Source organism: Pan paniscus, chromosome 11 (genome assembly GCF_029289425.2).
Source record: "Pan paniscus chromosome 11, NHGRI_mPanPan1-v2.0_pri, whole genome shotgun sequence".
Taxonomy (NCBI): domain Eukaryota; kingdom Metazoa; phylum Chordata; class Mammalia; order Primates; family Hominidae; genus Pan; species Pan paniscus.
The window spans coordinates 37,988,782-38,007,551 of NC_073260.2; the positions used below are offsets into that span (position 1 = coordinate 37,988,782).

The window sequence follows — 18,770 nt, forward strand, 5'->3', positions numbered from 1 at the left end:
GCAGAAGACAAAGGAGAAGCAAAGGCATGTCTTACATGGTGGCAGGCAAGAGAGCTTGTGCAGGGAACTCCCATGTATAAAACCATCAGTTCTTGTGAGACTTATTCACTACCATGAGAACAGTATGGGGGGGAACAACTCCCGTGATTCAATTATTTCCACCTGGCCCTGCCCTTAACATGTGGGGATTATTACAATTCAAGGTTAAGATTTGGTTGGGAACACAGCCAAACCATATCAGTAATCATGGGATAGATCCCATATCAAAGGGAATTTTGAGTGATGACGCTGAAAAATTGAATTGCTTGAAGAGTTCATCACAGAAATTCAAGAAACTATGCTTCAAAACATTCACAAGGCTAACTCATTTTTATTTTTGAAGGTTTTTTTTTTTTAAATAAAGCAGGTATAATATAATGCCCTGAGAGAATAACAGGGAATATACCTGTTCTTAAAGATTTCATTGTTGGCTCAGACAGAACAATTATCTATTTGACTTCTTCGGTTCCTCTTATAGCAGAAGGAAGATAGAAATATAGAAATTGATTATTTTTATGATAGTGGTATTTAGGATCTCATTGCCTTTGCCCATTTTTTTAGATTTTATCATGACAAATCTTGGCCTTCTGAAATATGGGTAGGTCCCTTTGTTGCTATCAGTTATCCTTTAATAGTGTTGATGCAGTAAATACAGTTGCCTTGTCTTCATGAGAGATATTTTTTAAAATATTGGAATTCTAGTTTGGAGTTTCAAGATTTATGAAAATATCTGAAACTTGGTTCACTTTTCAGGAACATTTTAGGCTAATGCCCCAGAATTATGAATTTTTAGTGCTGAACTTATAATAAGAAATGTGGCTCTAGGCATTAGTCTCAGCTTAAAATGTTGGTGCTTAAAGACTGAAGATGCATATTTACAAAGTTAATCTGATAGGGCCTTGGAGGAGAGGGTCCAGTTTAAGAATCTGACAGTTTGTATTTAGTGAATGAAAGCATGAGAGCAAGTAGCAAGTTGAAAGGCAGGTAACTGAGATGAAAAACTTCAAAACTTAGGTCATGTGTACTGTTTGGATTTAGTGTAGTCTTGAGTCTAGTGTCCACAAATAATTCTTCAAATGATATTTAGAAGAATTATAATTATTAAATGGAGTCCTTCAGACATTTTGATAGTAAAATTAATAGCCATAAAGTCCTAAACTTTATTTGAAAAGTTACTTCTCATTTGAAAAGTTAAAATTTATGAGCTTTGAAGCTTGCTAAATTAATTTATAGCTCCAAAACCAAAAATATACTTGTATATGTCACAAATAACAGATGCAAAATATATAATAGAATTACATTGTACCTTGTTGTTTACCTTTCACTGATTTCTTGTATGGTATAAAGCTCAGTACTGATGGGGAGAAAAGGGCTTCACCCCTACCCCTGAGACCTTTGATGGGCGGGTGGAGTTAGTCTGTTTGCCAAGACAGTGCTGAGTCCTCAGATGTTGAACACTATAAATTATAGTATAATGACAAATTCAGCAAAATGTTCCATCTATAAGTTACAGGTTTGGTCATTTTGAAGCTTGACGTTTTAGTTTGCTATAATGTTAAAAACATCCAAGTAGGTGATAGTTTCTCTGGAGTATATTATTAATGTTGACTTTTCCTATAAAACAAAACATCGTTATTGTTCAGCCTGCCTTGCATTTTATACTAGACTTCATTCTTGTCTCTCATGCTTCTTGGGTTACTTAATGGTTTATGCTAGCCCTGAAAGCTATCAGTAAAAATTTCATGCTTATATCAAAGAATTAAATCTGATCCTTTAATATCTGATATTTTGCCAGTACTTCTAGTGATAAGGAATTTTTGGAAGTCAGTCACAGAATTTAAAAATAAATTCTAGTCTTTCCTCAACTATTTGATACTCATCCCTGTTCCTGCAAAAGACATGATCACATTATTTTTTATGGCTATGGGGACAAATAGGCCAAGTACTCATTGCCAAGCATTTTTGTAAGTATGCATGCTTATATTTGGTCTAGAAACAATGCATTCTAGATTGGTTTAGAATTACTGGTAGCTTATTTTACAGCAAGGAAAAGCAGCTGAGCAAGAATTTGCTGTCTTTAGAACAGTTTGTGAAATATGATATAAGGGTGTTTTCATCTCCTATTCCCTATTCTCTCTCTACTCTGCTCCTCTGACCCTATTCATTGAAAGGCAGCTGCCTTATTTTACATGAAGGCGTGCAATGCCTCAGATTTCTTTCAGCTTGCACCCCTGATCTCGGTCTGAGCACATGGTGAAGCTCTATGGAAAGTTGGCAGATAGAGAAAGACTTACTCTGTGGCTACAGTTTCTTGGAATTCTAGTTTATCAAACCAATCCACACAAATCCATTAAAAGTGCATTAAATTTTCTGTTGATTTCTCCTTATTTTTTTCTGTTGGGTTTATTTTTTGCTGCTTTATCATAATTGTAAATCAGCATGTAGGAGAGAAAATTTCCTGTTTCCTATGGAGCAGCTTGTCACTTGCTGGAGTTCAATTCATGTAGATTCTTTGCATTCTCAGTAATCTAATGAGTTACAAACAAAACAAAAATAAAGACCAAAAAAAAAAAAAAAAACCAACAACCCCAAAACTAATTTTGTAGTTTATGCAGATAGTTGTGTTTGTTAGAGAGAGAACAGTGGTAACTCTTGTGGCTCCCTTCACGCTAATCAAAAGGAGATGGGCATTTCTTAATTTTTAAAAGGTTACAAAAAGCTCAGCAAGACTTTTATGTACCTGAATGGCCTGTCAGCTTCTAGTTTTGCTTTCCTTTGGGTAAATCCTAAGTACAAAACTATGGATGTTTTTTCTCTAAAGAGCAATACACACACCACCCCTTTTGTTCTTTCCAAAGATTTTATTCTCATTCTTTTGAGAAGATCCTTCTGGGTTTTTTTTTTTTTTTAACTTTTATTTTAGGATCAGGGGGTATATGTGCAGGATTGTTACAGAGGTATATTGTGTGATGATGCTGAGGTTTGACTGAACCTGTCACCCTGATATTAAGTACCCAATAGGTAGTTTTTCAGCCCTTGCCCCCATCCCTCTGTCTGTCCTCTTGCAGTCCCCAGTGTCTTCTGTTCCCATTGTCCATGTGTACCCAATGTTTAGCTCCCACTTAAAAGTGAGAACATGAGGTATTTGGTTATCTGTTTCTGCATTAGTTCACTTGGGAAAATGGCCTTTAGCTGCATCCATGTTGCTGCAAAGGACATGGTTTCATTTTTTCATGGCTGTATAGTATTCCTATTCCATGATCCCTCTATTTTTTTATGTTCTGTTGCAGGTAAACTCTTGGATGCAAGGCATTCTGTTTCCAGGACTTGGGGAAGGGATTAGAGTGAAGTCAGATGTCTCATATATATATAAACGTTCAATAAATAACCATATTTTCAAACCCACATCTTATTTTTATCCTCCATTGTACCTGATTTCTTTTAAAGGTTCTGTATAACAGATTGTGTTATCTTCCTAGATGTATTGATACCATTCATGCATATTTTGGCTGCTGCTTCTTTAACAGTGGTTCATTATTGTTATAAAATTTGTCAGCTTGCTTACTGTCTTCTGGAAATTCATTGAAAGCTCTCAGGTGTCTTGTACTAGAAGACTATATCAGGAAGTTTCTAAAGAACTAGAGGGTTAGAACTGACTCCTAAGTGGTCTGACTGCTGATTCAATTCACCTTTCATCAACCCTTATCTCTACTTTATTTTACTGCTCCTCTTTCTTTCTTTTTTGAGGTTTTGAGGTTTTGCTGAAGATATTCCTGAAGAATCATCCCAGGTGCCACACTAAAAAAATGATCCAGTTGACAGCTACCCCTGTGAGTGCACTTGTTGATGAGCCAGTGCATATCCGAGCTACAGGCCTGATTCCCTTTCAGATGGTGAGTTTTCAGGCATCACTGGAAGATGAAAACGGAGACATGTTTTATTCTCAAGCCCACTATAGGGCCAATGAATTCGGTGAGGTGGACCTGAATCATGCTTCTTCACTTGGAGGGGATTATATGGGAGTCCACCCCATGGGTCTCTTCTGGTCTCTGAAACCTGAAAAGCTATTAACAAGACTGTTGAAAAGAGATGTGATGAATAGGCCTTTCCAGATCCAAGTAAAACTTTATGACTTAGAGTTAATAGTGAACAATAAAGTTGCCAGTGCTCCAAAGGCCAGCCTGACTTTGGAGAGGTGGTATGTGGCACCTGGTGTCACACGAATTAAGGTTCGAGAAGGCCGCCTTCGAGGAGCTCTCTTTCTCCCTCCAGGTGAGTAGAATTACTCTGCTTATTGTTATTCTTGTTTTTCCACTGTAAATACATTATCCGTCTAGAAATTTAGCTTGAATAGCTTGTAGAATTACTCTGGTTATTGTTATTATTGTTTTTCCACTTTAGATGCATTATCCCTCTAGAAATTTAACTTGAATATGGATAATACCTAGAGCACTGCTTCCTGCCTTACAATCAATGTTAACCTTGGGTCTGAACAAGAATGGTAATATTCTACTCCAGCTCAAGTTTCATCTCAACAATTCTGAAGCTTGTCTAAGAATGTGACTACATATAGTTTATGGAGTCCCTACATTATGGGCTTTACATAGCTTAGGATTTATGCTAAATTTTTCTGCATTGAAGCCAAGATGGGAGGATTAATAGAGGCCAACAGTTCAAGACCAGCCTGGGCAACATAGCCAAACTCTTTCTCTATAAATACTAAAAAATTAGCTGGGTGTGGTAGCAGGCACCTGTAGTCCCAGCTACTCAGCAGGGGCTGAGGAGGAAAGATCTCTTGAGCCTGGGAGGTTGAGGCTGCAGTGAGCCATGTTCCTGATACTGCACTCCAGCCTGGGTGACAAAGCAAAAAAAAAAAAAAAAAAAAAAAAAAAAAAGATAATGCATGCAAAATGCTTATCATAGAACCTGGCAATACTAAGCACTCAAAGATGAACAAATGTTAGACAAAACTTTCTATGATCTGACTTCTGCATACTTCTTCAGCCTTATCTTATAGCTCTAATCTTATAGCTATATGAAGACCCTCATCTTGATGTGATGGAAACCATATCCCAGATCCTTGTACAGGCTCTGTCAGGTTGAGTTTCAGTTTAGGCATGGGTTATTACCTTGTTGCCACAACAAGCTGGAGATAAGATGGACTGAAAGATTGCAGCAAATATAGAGGATGCAAGAAACTTTGTAACCTCTAGTTCATAAATATTACGTATTTATAGACTATTCCATGAATCTAATAATATAGCATGCTTCCTAATGACTATAAAACTTATCAGAACACTCATAGTTTCCCACAGAAATCTCCAAATACCAATAAATAAGTGGTTTAAACATGTTTTGGTACATTTCTCAGAGTTTATTGTGGGGCCAAATAAAGCAAAGTTAATTTCTCAGAAGAAAAAAAGCAATAAAAGCTTTCCTTTCCAAATTCACCATAACCCATGTACTTGTTCAGATAAATTTGAGTTTTTAAAATACCCAGTAAATAGCATGTAGACCACTTTATTATGTATAGGGACCAAGAATTAAATGGCACAAATTGCTGTGCCTCTATTATCCCACCCCAGTTAAAAATCTGCTTATTGGTACAGGCCTTCCATCTTGGGATGATGTGCTGGTTTAGGGTGTGCTGTTTGTGAATCCTCTTGAACACTGCATGTGCTGGGTCTCCTGCTTCAAGTGTGTTTTCTATAGGGGGAACAAAAGAGAGCTGAGTTGTGTGAGGTTATAACGAGGTTGAGTCAGATCACAAATATTTCTTGACTGTAATATTCTTCCAAGATAAAAGACTCAGTACTTTTAAGTGTTCCCCCATTCTTGTCAATCAGATGGTAAAAATATCCTTATTCATTTATGCAAGTGATAATTTAAAACTAAGATATATTCAACTTCACTTTATTTATTCTTTATTCATTGTACTTAATTATAGTAATTTTAAAAAATTCCCAATACTCCTTTAAATCAAGCCACTTCTTTCAAATATGGATGGGATCACTCTGTCTTAGTTAAAACCACTTATAAAAGAATAGAATATCCCTAATAAGTGCATCGTAAGTTTCTTTCAGTGTGTGGGCTCTGCTTTATTTTGGAAAAAAGCTGCCTATACAGAGTGACTGTAGAATGATACTCTGGCCGTCCCTACTTTTTACCACGTGTCAGCCTGCAAAAAATGAACATGGCGTTATTGAATAAAAGGGCTCATCATTTACATAAGCTTAGGTGTAAGGTTTCATCACTGTATAGTCAAATGAATGTAGCAGAGCAGTGTTAAGTCAGGATTTTAGCTAATACAATCATTTAAAAAATTTTTTTGAATCATGTATTTCTTTGAGAACCAAATTAAATCTGTGGAACCTCTCATAAGTAAAATTCACCTACAAATATATATATACCATATTTTGCATATATTGTAATTTCAGGATCTTCACGGATTTCCTAAAGCTTATTTGTATACTTCTTTATAGGTTAAGAAGCCCTGGCCTAATTTATATGCCTTTCTTTACAACAAGAGTATAGAAGTTACTGTGAATTCCCATTTCCTCAGCTGCAGAGAGTAAATATGTCTTTGAATGTAGTTCCTAGTCAAACGTCTAGATATTGTGTTCCATTATATATTCAATGGACCTTAATTCTGCCCCAGGTAGAAGGCTGAAAGTGTTGGAATTGTATTTGAATATTTAAATGTTAATTTCAAAATTACATTTGAATGTAATTTTGCATTTCTGCTTTGTGTTCTGTTTTTATTATCTTTTCTTTATTTATTTTATCTTTTATTATCTAATCATTTGTATTTCTGCTTTGTATTTTCAAGTTTTCTTATCTTTTCCACACCTTCTCTTCATGTACAATTCTGTTTTGTTATTTTTCAGGAGAGGGTCTCTTCCCAGGGGTAATTGATTTGTTTGGTGGTTTGGGTGGGCTGCTTGAATTTCGGGCCAGCCTCCTAGCCAGTCATGGCTTCGCCTCCTTGGCCTTGGCTTACCATAACTATGAAGACCTGCCCCCCAAACCAGAAGTAACAGATTTGGAATATTTTGAGGAGGCTGCCAACTTTCTCCTGAGACATCCAAAGGTAATTTTTGTCTTTTCAGTAGGTTTGAGTCCCTGGGGTTTTTTTGTTTCTGTTTTTGTTTTTGTTAAAAGACAGGGTCTTGCTCCATCACCCAGGCTGGAGTGCAGTGGCATGATCTGACACTTGGCCAGAAGCCAGTGCCTTTTGATACTACAATGTGCACAGGCTAACTTCCTATGAATTTTGTCTTTCTGAGCAAAAGACACTGGATGAGAAATAAATCATGTGAATTATAAATAACATGGGCATGAATAGAATTTCAAGTTCACTGAGAATCGTACTTGGAAGTTAAGAGAAGTCATAGGATATTATGGTTATTTTTTGAAAAGGGACTGGCTGGGTGTGATGGCTCAAGCCTGTAATTCTAGCACTCTGGGAGGCCAAGATGGGAGGATTAATAGAGGCCGACAGTTCAAGACCAGCCTGGGCAACATAGCCAAACTCTTTCTCTATAAATACTAAAAAAATAGCTGGGTGTGGTAGCAGGCACCTGTAGTCCCACTTACTTAGCAGGGGCTGAGGAGGAAAGATCGCTTGAGCCTGGGAGGTTGAGACTGCGGTGAGCCATGTTCCTGCCACTGTACTCCAGCCTGGGTGACAAAGCAAAAAAAAAAAAAAGGATAATGCATGCAAAATGCTTATCATAGAACCTGGCAATACTAAGCACTCAAAGATGAACAAATGTTAGAAAAAACTTTCTATGATCTGACTTCTACATACTGCTTCAGCCTTATCTTATAGCTCTAATTATTAACTAGCTATCATTTTTCTCATCACTATACTTAACTGGACAGATAATCTGTATTTCTTTGAAGAATGAGTCTGAATTTTTAGTTACTCATGAGCCCTTAAACATAATACTATTAGTGCTTTCCAATCCATATGCCTTTAAAAATTTTTAAACATGTGCTTTGCTACTATGATATGGGATAGAGTTGGAGTTTATTAAACCTTGTTAATTGCCCAATATTTTTTCTTTCCTTTCCTCTTTTTTTTTTTTTTTTTTTGACAGAGTCTCTCTCTGTCGCCTAGGCTAGAGGCAGTGGCACAATCTCAGCTCACTGCAACCTCCACCTCCCAGGTTCAAGCAATTTTCCTACCTCAGCCTCCTGAGTAGCTGGGACTATAGGCGCGTGCCACCACACCTGGCTAATTTTTGTATTTTTAGTAGAGACGGGGTTTTGCCATATTGGGAAAGCTGGTCTCCAACTCCTGACCTCAAGTGATCCACCTGCCTTGGCCTCTATTTTTTTTTTTAATAAGAATTGAAATAAAATTAAATCTCCATACTACATGGTTTTTTATATAAGGATCACCAAAATATAATCAGGTTTGCAGAAATAAGATAAGCAACAATTACTGACAATCTACTGATGTAGTGAACATTTTAAATGGCTATTTTTGATGCATATAATGGAACTGCCCTCGAAATGTCAGTCAATATTATCATTGTGAGCCTTCTTCTTGGCTTAGATGAGAAGTGGAGAGGTTATGTGATTCTCTTTTTTCACTGTCTTTGCCTCGTTCCCCTTATATTTGCTGTATGACTTTTTCATCACTGTTCTTGCCAGTGTCACATAGATAGCTAGTTAATGATTAATCCAGGCCTGGAAACCAGATTTTTTTCCCCAGACTCTGAGAAATTCCATTAAACCTACTTCACATTGTCTCTTCTGCAGGATGATAGAACAGAGATCTTTCTTGCAGGTCTTATTTCTCTATGTGTTGATTTTAAGTAACTTCTAAGAACTCATAATTTCCTGATCCCAAATTTTGTGGTAGAAGTTGTAACAAGAGTTACTGTTTTGGCAAGGGACAGAAACATATTAAAAAGCCTGCACAGATATGAGTCATGCTTTTTTGTTCTTTCATGTTATACTTGCTTTTACTTTATCTTTCATGGCCAAATCCACTCTGAGTTCCCATCTTTCCTTAACATAACTGTCGCTCTCTATCTTATATATTAAGATATAGGATTGGGAGGGGTGGGGGAGAAAGGTAGGTCAAAGGGTACAAAGTTTCTGTTAGACAAGAAGACTAAGATGTGGTGATCTGTTGCACAGCATGGTGACTATAGTTAATAATAATGTATTGTATATTTCCAAATTGCTAAAAGATTAGATTTTAAATGTTCTTACCACAAAGAAATGGTAAGTTTGTGAGGTAATGGATATGTTAATCAGCCTAATTTGTTCATTCCACCATGTATATATGCACTGAAATATCACATTATGCACCATAAATATGTATAATTATTATTTGTCAATTAAAAATAAAAATTAGGCCAGGCACAGTGGCTCATGCCTGTAATCCCAGCACTTTGGGAGGCCGAGGTGGGCAGATCACCTGAGATCAGGGGTTCAAGACCAGCCTGGCCAACATGGAGAAAACCCAACTCTACTAAAAATACAAAAATTAGCCAGGTGTGGTGGCGGGTGCCTGTAGTTCCAGCTCGGGAGGCTGAGGCCGGAGAATTGCTTGAACCGGAGAGGCGGAGGTTGCAGTGAGCCGAGATTGAGCCACCGCACTCCAGCCTGGGTGACAGAATGAGACTCAGTCTCAAAAAATAAAAACAAAGTAAAAAATAATACATTAAAATTAAAATTAAAAAAATACAGAATTTCAGAGCTTGAAAGGAACTTTTAATTGATTCAAGCCACCCCTGTTAAATATACAGGGTAGGAAATAGAGAGTATATATGACTCATTCCATTTGTTTAGTTTTTTTTTTTCCCTCTTACCCTAAGAATTTCTCACATTTTCATCAGTTTGGCATGAGTTGTATATTGATTCATGTGTTTCTAAGTAGTAGGGAAAATATCCCAAACATTGGTTTATAAAATGCCTTTAAAATATAGGAGATCAATTAAAATAAATACAGGAAGTCAACAAAGGTTTTAGAAAAGTGATGCTTCTCTCTAGTACTCTGTCCTTGCCAGGAGCCAGTGTTCAAGGAGAATCGGAGCTTTATTTTGTGACACAAAGAACAATTTTCTTTAACTCCTCCTTAGAATTCCCAACCAAATTGGTAACTGGGAGCAATACACTCAATACTCAAAAATAACTCATGAACATGTAGTTTCCTTTTCATTTTTACTGCTGTTACCTTAGTTCAGGACAGTATAATTTTCTGCTTATATCAGTGCATTAAGCTGTGGCTTTTCTGCCTCCATTTATGCAAGTCAGAGTTGTAAAATGGGCCTTCCTAGAACACAACTATTTTACTCACTTGCTTAAGAGTCTCCCTATTTATTATAGGATAAAGGCCAGGCTTCCTAGCATGTTAGACAAAACTTCCTATGATCTGACTTCTGCATACTTATTCAGTCTTATCTTATGCCCATCCTTAAAATTTGTCCTAATTTTCCTCCTTAGTTAGGAAAAAAACTGAAGATGCTTAATATATCTTTCAAAGCTATGCACCATAAAGTTGGTGTTTTCTGTTTCAGACTTATTATGTTATTTCCCACCTTATACTCTAAATTAAAATAATGAAGAACGACTTGTGGTTCCTGTAAATGCCTTGCTCTTCATTGCCTCTCAGTTTTTGCATGAGTTTCTCCTATGGTGAATACATTAGGAATGTTTTGGCTACATTTCTCAGAAAAGTGGCTGATGGTGGCTTAAACATCAACATAAGGTATCTTATTCTCTTACATAACAGGTTTGGTGATAGGTGGTTCAAACTTTGGCTTAGAAACTCAGTGTAGTTTTCGATCAAGGAGATTAGACTGACATTTCTGCAATTTTCTAGCCTTACTCTGAAGGTCACAAAATGACTCTGGCAGTTTCAGGAATTAAGTCAACAGGCCAGCATCCTAGTCTGAAAAGAATGATCATAAACATAGGCTTTCTCTTCATGATTCTGTGTCATTTTGCACGGGGGGCACAAAAAGTCCTTAGGTAGAATATGTTGGCCTTAGAAGAGAGGCTGAGAAAGGGAAATAGATTAGGAGCCATCAGAATTTATCCCTTGGGGCTGGATATATTGCTATGCCACACAAAATCAAGGTCATATTAGCTTTGAAATTGTGGAGAATGGCTCCTGTGTAGGCAACTAACAGTGTCTGCTATACTCAGCATAGAATACCATTCCTTCTTGTTGACTTTCTTGTAATTTTTATTTCTTGAGACAGGGTCTCACTCTATTGCCCAGGCTGGGATACAATAGCACAATCATAGCTCACTAAAGCCTTCAACTCCTGGGCTCAAGTGATCCTTCCACCTCAACCTCCTGAGTAGCTGGGCCTACAGGCACACAACGCCATATCCAACTAATTTTTTAGTTTTGTAGAGATAGGGTCTCACTATGTTAACCAGGCTTGGCTTTCATTTTTTAATACGAAGACTCTTTTGTTTTGTAGCCCATTTCCTCTGAGAGCCTTTCTTTGATCCTGCCTTTATTCCCTGCTAATCTGGGTTGGCAGTCTAGCCTACATACATTCTCATATCATAGAATTTATGATGCTCCAATCATCTGTTGTGTTTTTTTTTTCCTCCTGTGTCTTCATCTGGCAGTGAGTTCCTTAATGACAAGAGATTGTTCCTTTTCTCTCTGTGACTCCCAGTGCTTGCCGTAGGGTAGATAATTTAAGGATGCTTATTTGATGACTGACAATGAGGGAGGAAGCTGAGCCAAGCCTCCTTTATGACATTTTTCTCCACAATGAGAAAACTTTTGGAAAAAACAAAGCAAATCTAGAATCCTCTGTTCAACTGTATCCTACTGATCTCACTTTCTTTCTCAGTCTCTTCCTACAAGGTGTCCTTTCCTCTGAAGGGAGGAAAGTGTACCAATCATCTATACCCTGACCCACATTATTCACAATAGTCATGTGCCATTTCTTACTTTCCCTGCGACATTTGCATTTCTTTAGGGCATTTTAAACTCAGAACCTAAGACAATACTGAATCCGTAATATACAGTCGGTAAAGCTTGACATATTTTTGGAGTATTTCTTTTGAATACATATTATATATTCCAGAACTCTATAGCTAGGGATGTGGGTAGGATTAATACTTGCTTTGTTCTCATTAGCCAGTGAAGTTCTTTGGTTGTTTGAGATTGTGGAGTTTTCCTAAATGAAGGCTAGAATAATTTCTCATTTCTATTATTTTTTTTCAGGTCTTTGGCTCAGGCGTTGGGGTAGTCTCTGTATGTCAAGGAGTACAGATTGGACTATCTATGGCTATTTACCTAAAGCAAGTCACAGCCACGGTACTTATTAATGGAACCAACTTTCCTTTTGGCATTCCACAGGTATATCGTGGTCAGATCCATCAGCCCCTTCCCCATTCTGCACAATTAATATCCATCAATGCCTTGGGGTTACTAGAGCTCTATCGCACTTTTGAGACAACTCAAGATGGGGCCAGTCAATATTTGTTTCCTATTGAAGAGGCCCAGGGGCAATTCCTCTTCATTGTAGGAGAAGGTGATAAGACTATCAACAGCAAAGCACATGCTGAACAAGCCATAGGACAGCTGAAGAGACATGGGAAGAACAACTGGACCCTGCTATCTTACCCTGGGGCAGGCCACCTGATAGAACCTCCCTATTCTCCTCTGTGCTGTGCCTCAACGACCCACGATTTGAGGTTACACTGGGGAGGAGAGGTGATCCCACACGCAGCTGCACAGGAACATGCTTGGAAGGAGATCCAGAGATTTCTCAGGAAGCACCTCATTCCAGATGTGACCAGTCACCTCTAAGAAGACTAGATATTCCTAGAAAATAAAGAAGCAAATCTCTTTACCAGGACCTTCTCTCAATTTTCATGGTGGAATGTCTCCCCCAACTGCCACACACACATTTTGTATTAATTTTAATGATTAAAAAGAGCATAGGGTAAAAACCTGATATTTCACTTATACTGCATAACAAGCTAACCAAACTGGACATGGTGAATAAATCATAAAACAAATCATTTTACTTATTATTTACATGACTTTTCTTTCCATCAGGTCTTCTAAATAGGACTGAGGTATAGTACACTGGCAAAAATAAGAAAAGGCAAACAAGAATAGCACCAAAGTAACAGATACCTAAAACCAAATACCATGTCAGAAAACACTATATAGTAAGAATTTATCAGATTAGAGCAGCAGGAGAAAATTAATACTAAATTATAATCATTTTAGTGATATTTTTCAACTTCACCACAGTAACTTTGCAACATCATTTTTCATTTGTGGGGTAGTAAAATTCATGTCAAAAAGGAAAGAAGGAATGGAGGAAGTCAGTTAGTTCATTGCAATAAATTACCTCTTCAGTTCTTAAAAACATGCCCATTGGCACATAATTGAGACATAATAACTAAGACTAGAAGAGCCTTGGTTTAAGTTATGAAGCAAATTAAAATGGAAAATACAAGAAAATAGAACCAATTAGGTTGAAAATGCCCCTTACTGAAAATCTGTATTAAAAATAAAATTAATAAAAGTAAAAAATAAAAATAGAAACACAACTCTACTAGTACAGGCTAGCCTGGGGAGTTTGATAAACTGAGTGATTGGGTCAACTATCACTGTACTTCCATAATGAATTTCTTCAGTCATGTTAGAGTAGCACATGAATGTGAGCTCTATAAGGACAGGTACTATATTTCCGTAAGACCCAATAGTTACTGTACATCCCATAAATAAAAAATACTTTAGTTTGATAACCAACTGAATATATGAGGACTGCATGTAATTCAACCACATGGTTGTTTGCTGTACAGTCCTTTGCAAATATTAAAAAATTTTTTTTGCTATAAGGCTTTGATCATATAGTCCTCATAGCAACATAACTACCATCTAGCATGTACCACATTTTGCAAGACTTTAAGTTCAACATTCCAAACTGCCAATTTGTATTATGTCCAAATGCAGTATCCTTGAGGAATATAGTGGGTCAGTTAAATATCTAGAGACATACAAACATCTGCTAATTCATCTCATTGAGATGGATCATTCTGATCTCCATCATCCACCCACTTTTCATCAGCTTCTCCTACTTCATTCTCCTCATAGTCTTTATCATGAGGGATTCTGTATCCTGTCTCTCATCTACACTTGCTGGCCTTCCTGGTTGTGATTTATTGAAACAGTCTACACAAAAACCATAGGGTCAAGATCCATGTCTTACTCCAACACTGGCTGCTAACATGATCTTACATACCATACATTTGCATTTTTATCCTTCTTATGCACCAAGAAATGTTTTCTTACATGTTTTCTCCAAGTGTAAAAAGTCACAGCTAAATGATCTCACTCCTGTATGAATAAGCAAGTGCTTTTTTAGTGTTTGTTTGCATTTGGCTGCATAGCTACAATGATGGCATTTTAACTTATTCATGATTAGAGATGATGATATGGTTTGGATATTTGTTGTGCCCAAATTTCATGCTGAAATGTAATCCCTAGTGTTGGAGGTGAGGCCTGGTGGGAGTTGTTTGGGTCATGGGGGTGGACCCTCATGGCTTGGTACTGTCCTCATGAGAGTATGATAGTGAGTGAGTTCTCAAGAGATATGACTGTTTAAAAGTGTGTGGCACCTCCTCCCCATCCTCACACTCTTTCTTGCCTCCTCTCTCGCCATGTGAGATGCCTCCTCGCCGTTCACCTGCTGCCATGATTGTAAACTTCCTGAGGCCTCCCCAGAAGCCAAGTAGACGCAAGCATTATGCTTCTGTAAAGCCTGCAGGACCATGATCCAATTAAATCTCTTTTCTTTATAAATTACCCAGTCTCAGGTATTTCTTTATAGCAACACAAGAACAACCTAACATGAATGATTCACCATTTTCCCAAGTTTCTTGTTTTGGCCAAGATTCTGGCAATAATCCATATTTGAAATCAAAGTATCTGGTATCAATTCATACTTGAAGTCACTTGAAATGCCAGGCATCAAACCATACTTATTATAAAATCATGTGAAGTTCTAACATCACCTCCATCTTGATTAGACCCAGCTTCAGCCAATACATTCTTATCATCATCTGGCCCTGAAAGTAGAGCAACATCCAAATCTGGTTCTTCCAAGATTTCTACTCAAATATGAGTAGCGTATTTTCCTCTGAAAAGGCAATAGATGGCTGCATCATTGAGTAATCTTCCAAATTTGTTTCATTATTAGATGATGTATTATAAATAAATCTCCTTGTAGTTTGGTTTTTCCTCCGTGTTTCCCAGTTTCTTGAATTCCCTGGGAGCCCATATTATTCCAAGCAAACACTTGTTTGACCTTTGGATTTGTTTTCAGCCATTTCAGGAGATGCATTCTGGACCCAACTATTGTCACTCACTTGGTAGTTTTCTGTTTGGCCCTTGTTGACATTACAGCCATCATTTTCAGTTTTTATATTACTTGCCAAATTGGTAAGATTTAATGTTGCCCAAAAATTGGGAATTTTTTGATCCCATGATGAAGACAGACCATCTCTATTAACTGAATTTTGTTTGTTTGTTTGTTTGTTTAGACAGTCTTGCTCTGTCACCCAGGCTGGAGGGTAGTGGCACAATCTTGGCTCACTGCAACTTTTGTTTCCCAGGTTCAAGCAATTCTCATGCCTCCCGAGTAGCTGGGATTACAGGCGTGAGCCACCATCCTTGGCTAATTCTGTATTTTCAGTAGAGACAGGGTTTTGCCATGTATGCCAGGCAGATCTTGAACTCCTGGCCTCAAGTGATCCATGTACATTGGCCTCCCAAAGTGCTGGGATTACAGGCATGAGCCACCATGCCCAGCCTGGTTTTCTATTATTATAGTCCACAACTGCAGACCCATGGAACTTCTGATTTAATGCTTATATTTAATCTTTAATAAATTTAGGCATCTGTAATAAAATTTCAGCAAGTTTGAAATTTCACTTGTTTGAAGATAGGCCACTGTCATTATTTTGGCTTGTGAGTACCAGGTTACCAGAATACAAGAAGTCCACAAGGACTGAAAAATTTTGACTGCTGCAGTATCTAAGTGGGTAGTATTATTTCGGTTAGGGCTTTCTTAGTTTTTAACACTATATAAAGTCTTAAAGAAATGGCTGCCAGCAACCAGGATGTTCTTAGGAGCCTTACAGATTTTCTGCTTACTTCAGTGCTGACACCACAAAGGTTACCTTTCTTTTTTGTTCATTTTGTTGTCACAGAAGTTGACAGCAGTAACAGTTCTCATTTGGTCTGCTAGTAAACTCACAGTACCCCTCCTCTGATGGTATTCTTGACTCCTTGGCATTATCTCCATGGAGTCTGTCCTCAACAGAGATGAGGTACCACAGGAGAAGGGTGTTTTTGTTGTTGTCGGTCTCCCAAGAAAGCTCATCATGTCCCACTTGGGGAAGGTTCAGACCTCCGTCATCCATGGGGTCATTTGGCACCAACCTCAAGATATAAGGCCAGTATCCTTGGAATATTGCAGCTAGGGAAAGTCCTTGAGCTACAAGGTCTTTGAGGAGCACTGCAGCTTCTGCACTAGAGACTTGGACCGCATGAGCGGGAGGTTCTGGACAGTCTCTCCTTCACCAGCTCCTACACTCCTGCCCTTCACAGAGGAATGTCTTCGATCTTTTACTGTAAGAAGGAAGTCACAGCAAGAGAACGGCAAGAGGACTGAGAATGGTCGCCTTAACTTTAAAAGGGAAAAATGATTTCTACTTAACCCAATATCATACGCTGAGAGTCCCATATTTGTAGAAGTAAACTTAGAGTTCTACCTGACCTAAAATATTCCAGTTTGCAATCATAGCAATACATAAGGGAAAAAAGACTGCCACTGAGAAACTACAGAATGCCTTGGCTTATAAAAGAGACATGAAATGAATCAGAGGTTGATGTTTGTTGATGTCCTGAAACTCAAATTAAATATGCTTAGATCTCTGATATTTTAAAATAGTAAAGCAATTATTATTGGAAAACTAGATCTGGGAAAATAATCTATTAGTTTAAGGCAATATGGAAGTTGATATGGATATAAGATCATAGAATGGGTCTACAATCAATAATTCAGCAAAATCTAATAAAATTAAATAAACTTATTTTTGTGCTTAAAAATGTCCAACATTTTGGCATTCTCAGCAATGGGAAAGGAACCATATGAAATTCACAGAATTGCAACTTGAGGACACAGCCATGATGAGGGGATTGTGTGTCTCTAGATTAGGAGCTGGTAAACTCTTTCTGTAAAGTATTAGAGAGCAAATATTTTCAGTATTGCAAGTCATAAGGTCGCTGTCACTATTACTCAGCTCTGCCATGATAGCACAGCAACACCTATGGACAGTGTGTAATGAATAATGAATGACTGTCTGTGTTTCAATTAAACTTGATTTATGGACACTAAAATTTGCATATAGTCTTTGCGTCACAAAATAATATTTTCTTTTTATTTTTTCTCCAAGTATTTACAAATGTAAAAGCCATTCTTAACCCACAAGCAGTACAAAAATAGGCTGTAGGTTATTTGGCTTGCAGGACATAATTTTATGGTCCTGGGCATAGTGCAATCCAAATAACCTTGTCCAAGGTCAACTTTGAGGGGTTTTCTCTAAGGGGCAAGTCATAGCCCAAATATTTCTGAGCTATTAAATTGCAATGTATGGAAGTGGAAGGTGATTGGTGGATAATCAAGGTGAAGATGGATGACAAGAAATATATTTTGAATCGTTTTGTAGGTAGGTGGGGAGCCAGTGAAGAATTAGAGTAGTGGAAGTAAATTGAGGACACTTTGGTTGTGTGTGCCTAAACTCTTTTCCTTCTATCTGCTTTCTGATACTCCCTCTGTTTAGAGTAAAATCATTCCATTTTGTTGAGTGAGACTAATAGCCTCCCTCCTCTTTCAGTTATAGAAGTGGTCATATTTCATAGACCCAGTCAATAGGAACATCTCCTTTGACTATATGAGTAATAATCATGTAATGGTTAACACCTCCAGTCCAAAGTTATATAATAGTTGTCATAATAGGTGTAATTTTCTTATTTCCTGTTTGGGACTTTAGGAGGAATGTTTTTGCCTATATAGTATGATGTTGGTGTTTGGCTTCATGTATATCTTTTGATGTATAGTCTATGAAAAATATTTTAAACTAAGAATTTTTTGAATTGTTTTTCAAGTGCCTTTTTAGCATCATCAGAAATAATTCTATGGTTTTTCTCTGGATATCTAAATGGAATAAATTATTTTTTAGTATTTAGTCATCTTTGCATTTGAGAAATGAAACTCATTTGGTCATGATGTAGTCTTAATTAACATTAATAAATGAGATTAAACTGTTGTTTCCTTTTTCATGATATTTTTGGGTTAGATATTATACCAATGTACTTCTTTCATAAACAGAATCTTAAAAATTTCTTTTTTAATATAATAGTTTAATTACAATAAAAATTACCTCCTTTTTAGAAAGTTTAGTAGTACGATCCTGGAGATGTAATTATTCCTGGTAATTTTTTAAAAGACAACCTGGATTTTTATTGATATCTAGTAAAATATATTTTTTCTGTATTATAGAGGATATTTCTAGTCCAAACCAGTTCTTTATATTTTTTAGCCTTTCACATACCAGGAAAATAAAAAAAAATATTTAAAATTAAATTACATGATAAAATCTTTAAAAAAAAAACAACCCTTAATCTGGCACACTAATGTTGCCAGAGTTAAAATAGA

General features: G+C 37.1%; 1 protein-coding gene and 2 pseudogenes across 2 annotated transcripts; 1 reads left to right on the forward strand and 2 right to left on the reverse strand.

Moving 5' to 3' along the window:
- Position 1: 1 nt before the first annotated feature.
- Positions 2–15,289, forward strand: BAAT (bile acid-CoA:amino acid N-acyltransferase). 2 transcript variants are annotated; one of them, XM_034967892.3, is made up of 3 exons: positions 2–4,311; positions 6,927–7,129; positions 12,389–15,289. In XM_034967892.3, exons 1-3 carry the CDS (start codon positions 3,846–3,848, stop codon positions 12,839–12,841), a joined length of 1,122 nt encoding a protein of 373 aa, XP_034823783.1. In that variant the 5' UTR covers positions 2–3,845; the 3' UTR covers positions 12,842–15,289. The 2 variants fall into 2 exon arrangements, with proteins under 2 accessions (XP_034823783.1, XP_034823780.1); XM_034967889.3 differs by having other exon boundaries at positions 1,472–4,311; positions 12,254–15,289.
- LOC134728528 (zinc finger and BTB domain-containing protein 10-like) lies at positions 14,845–15,684 on the reverse strand (annotated as a pseudogene).
- Positions 15,684–18,305, reverse strand: LOC103786449 (zinc finger and BTB domain-containing protein 10-like; annotated as a pseudogene).
- Between the last annotated feature and the right edge of the window lie 465 nt (positions 18,306–18,770).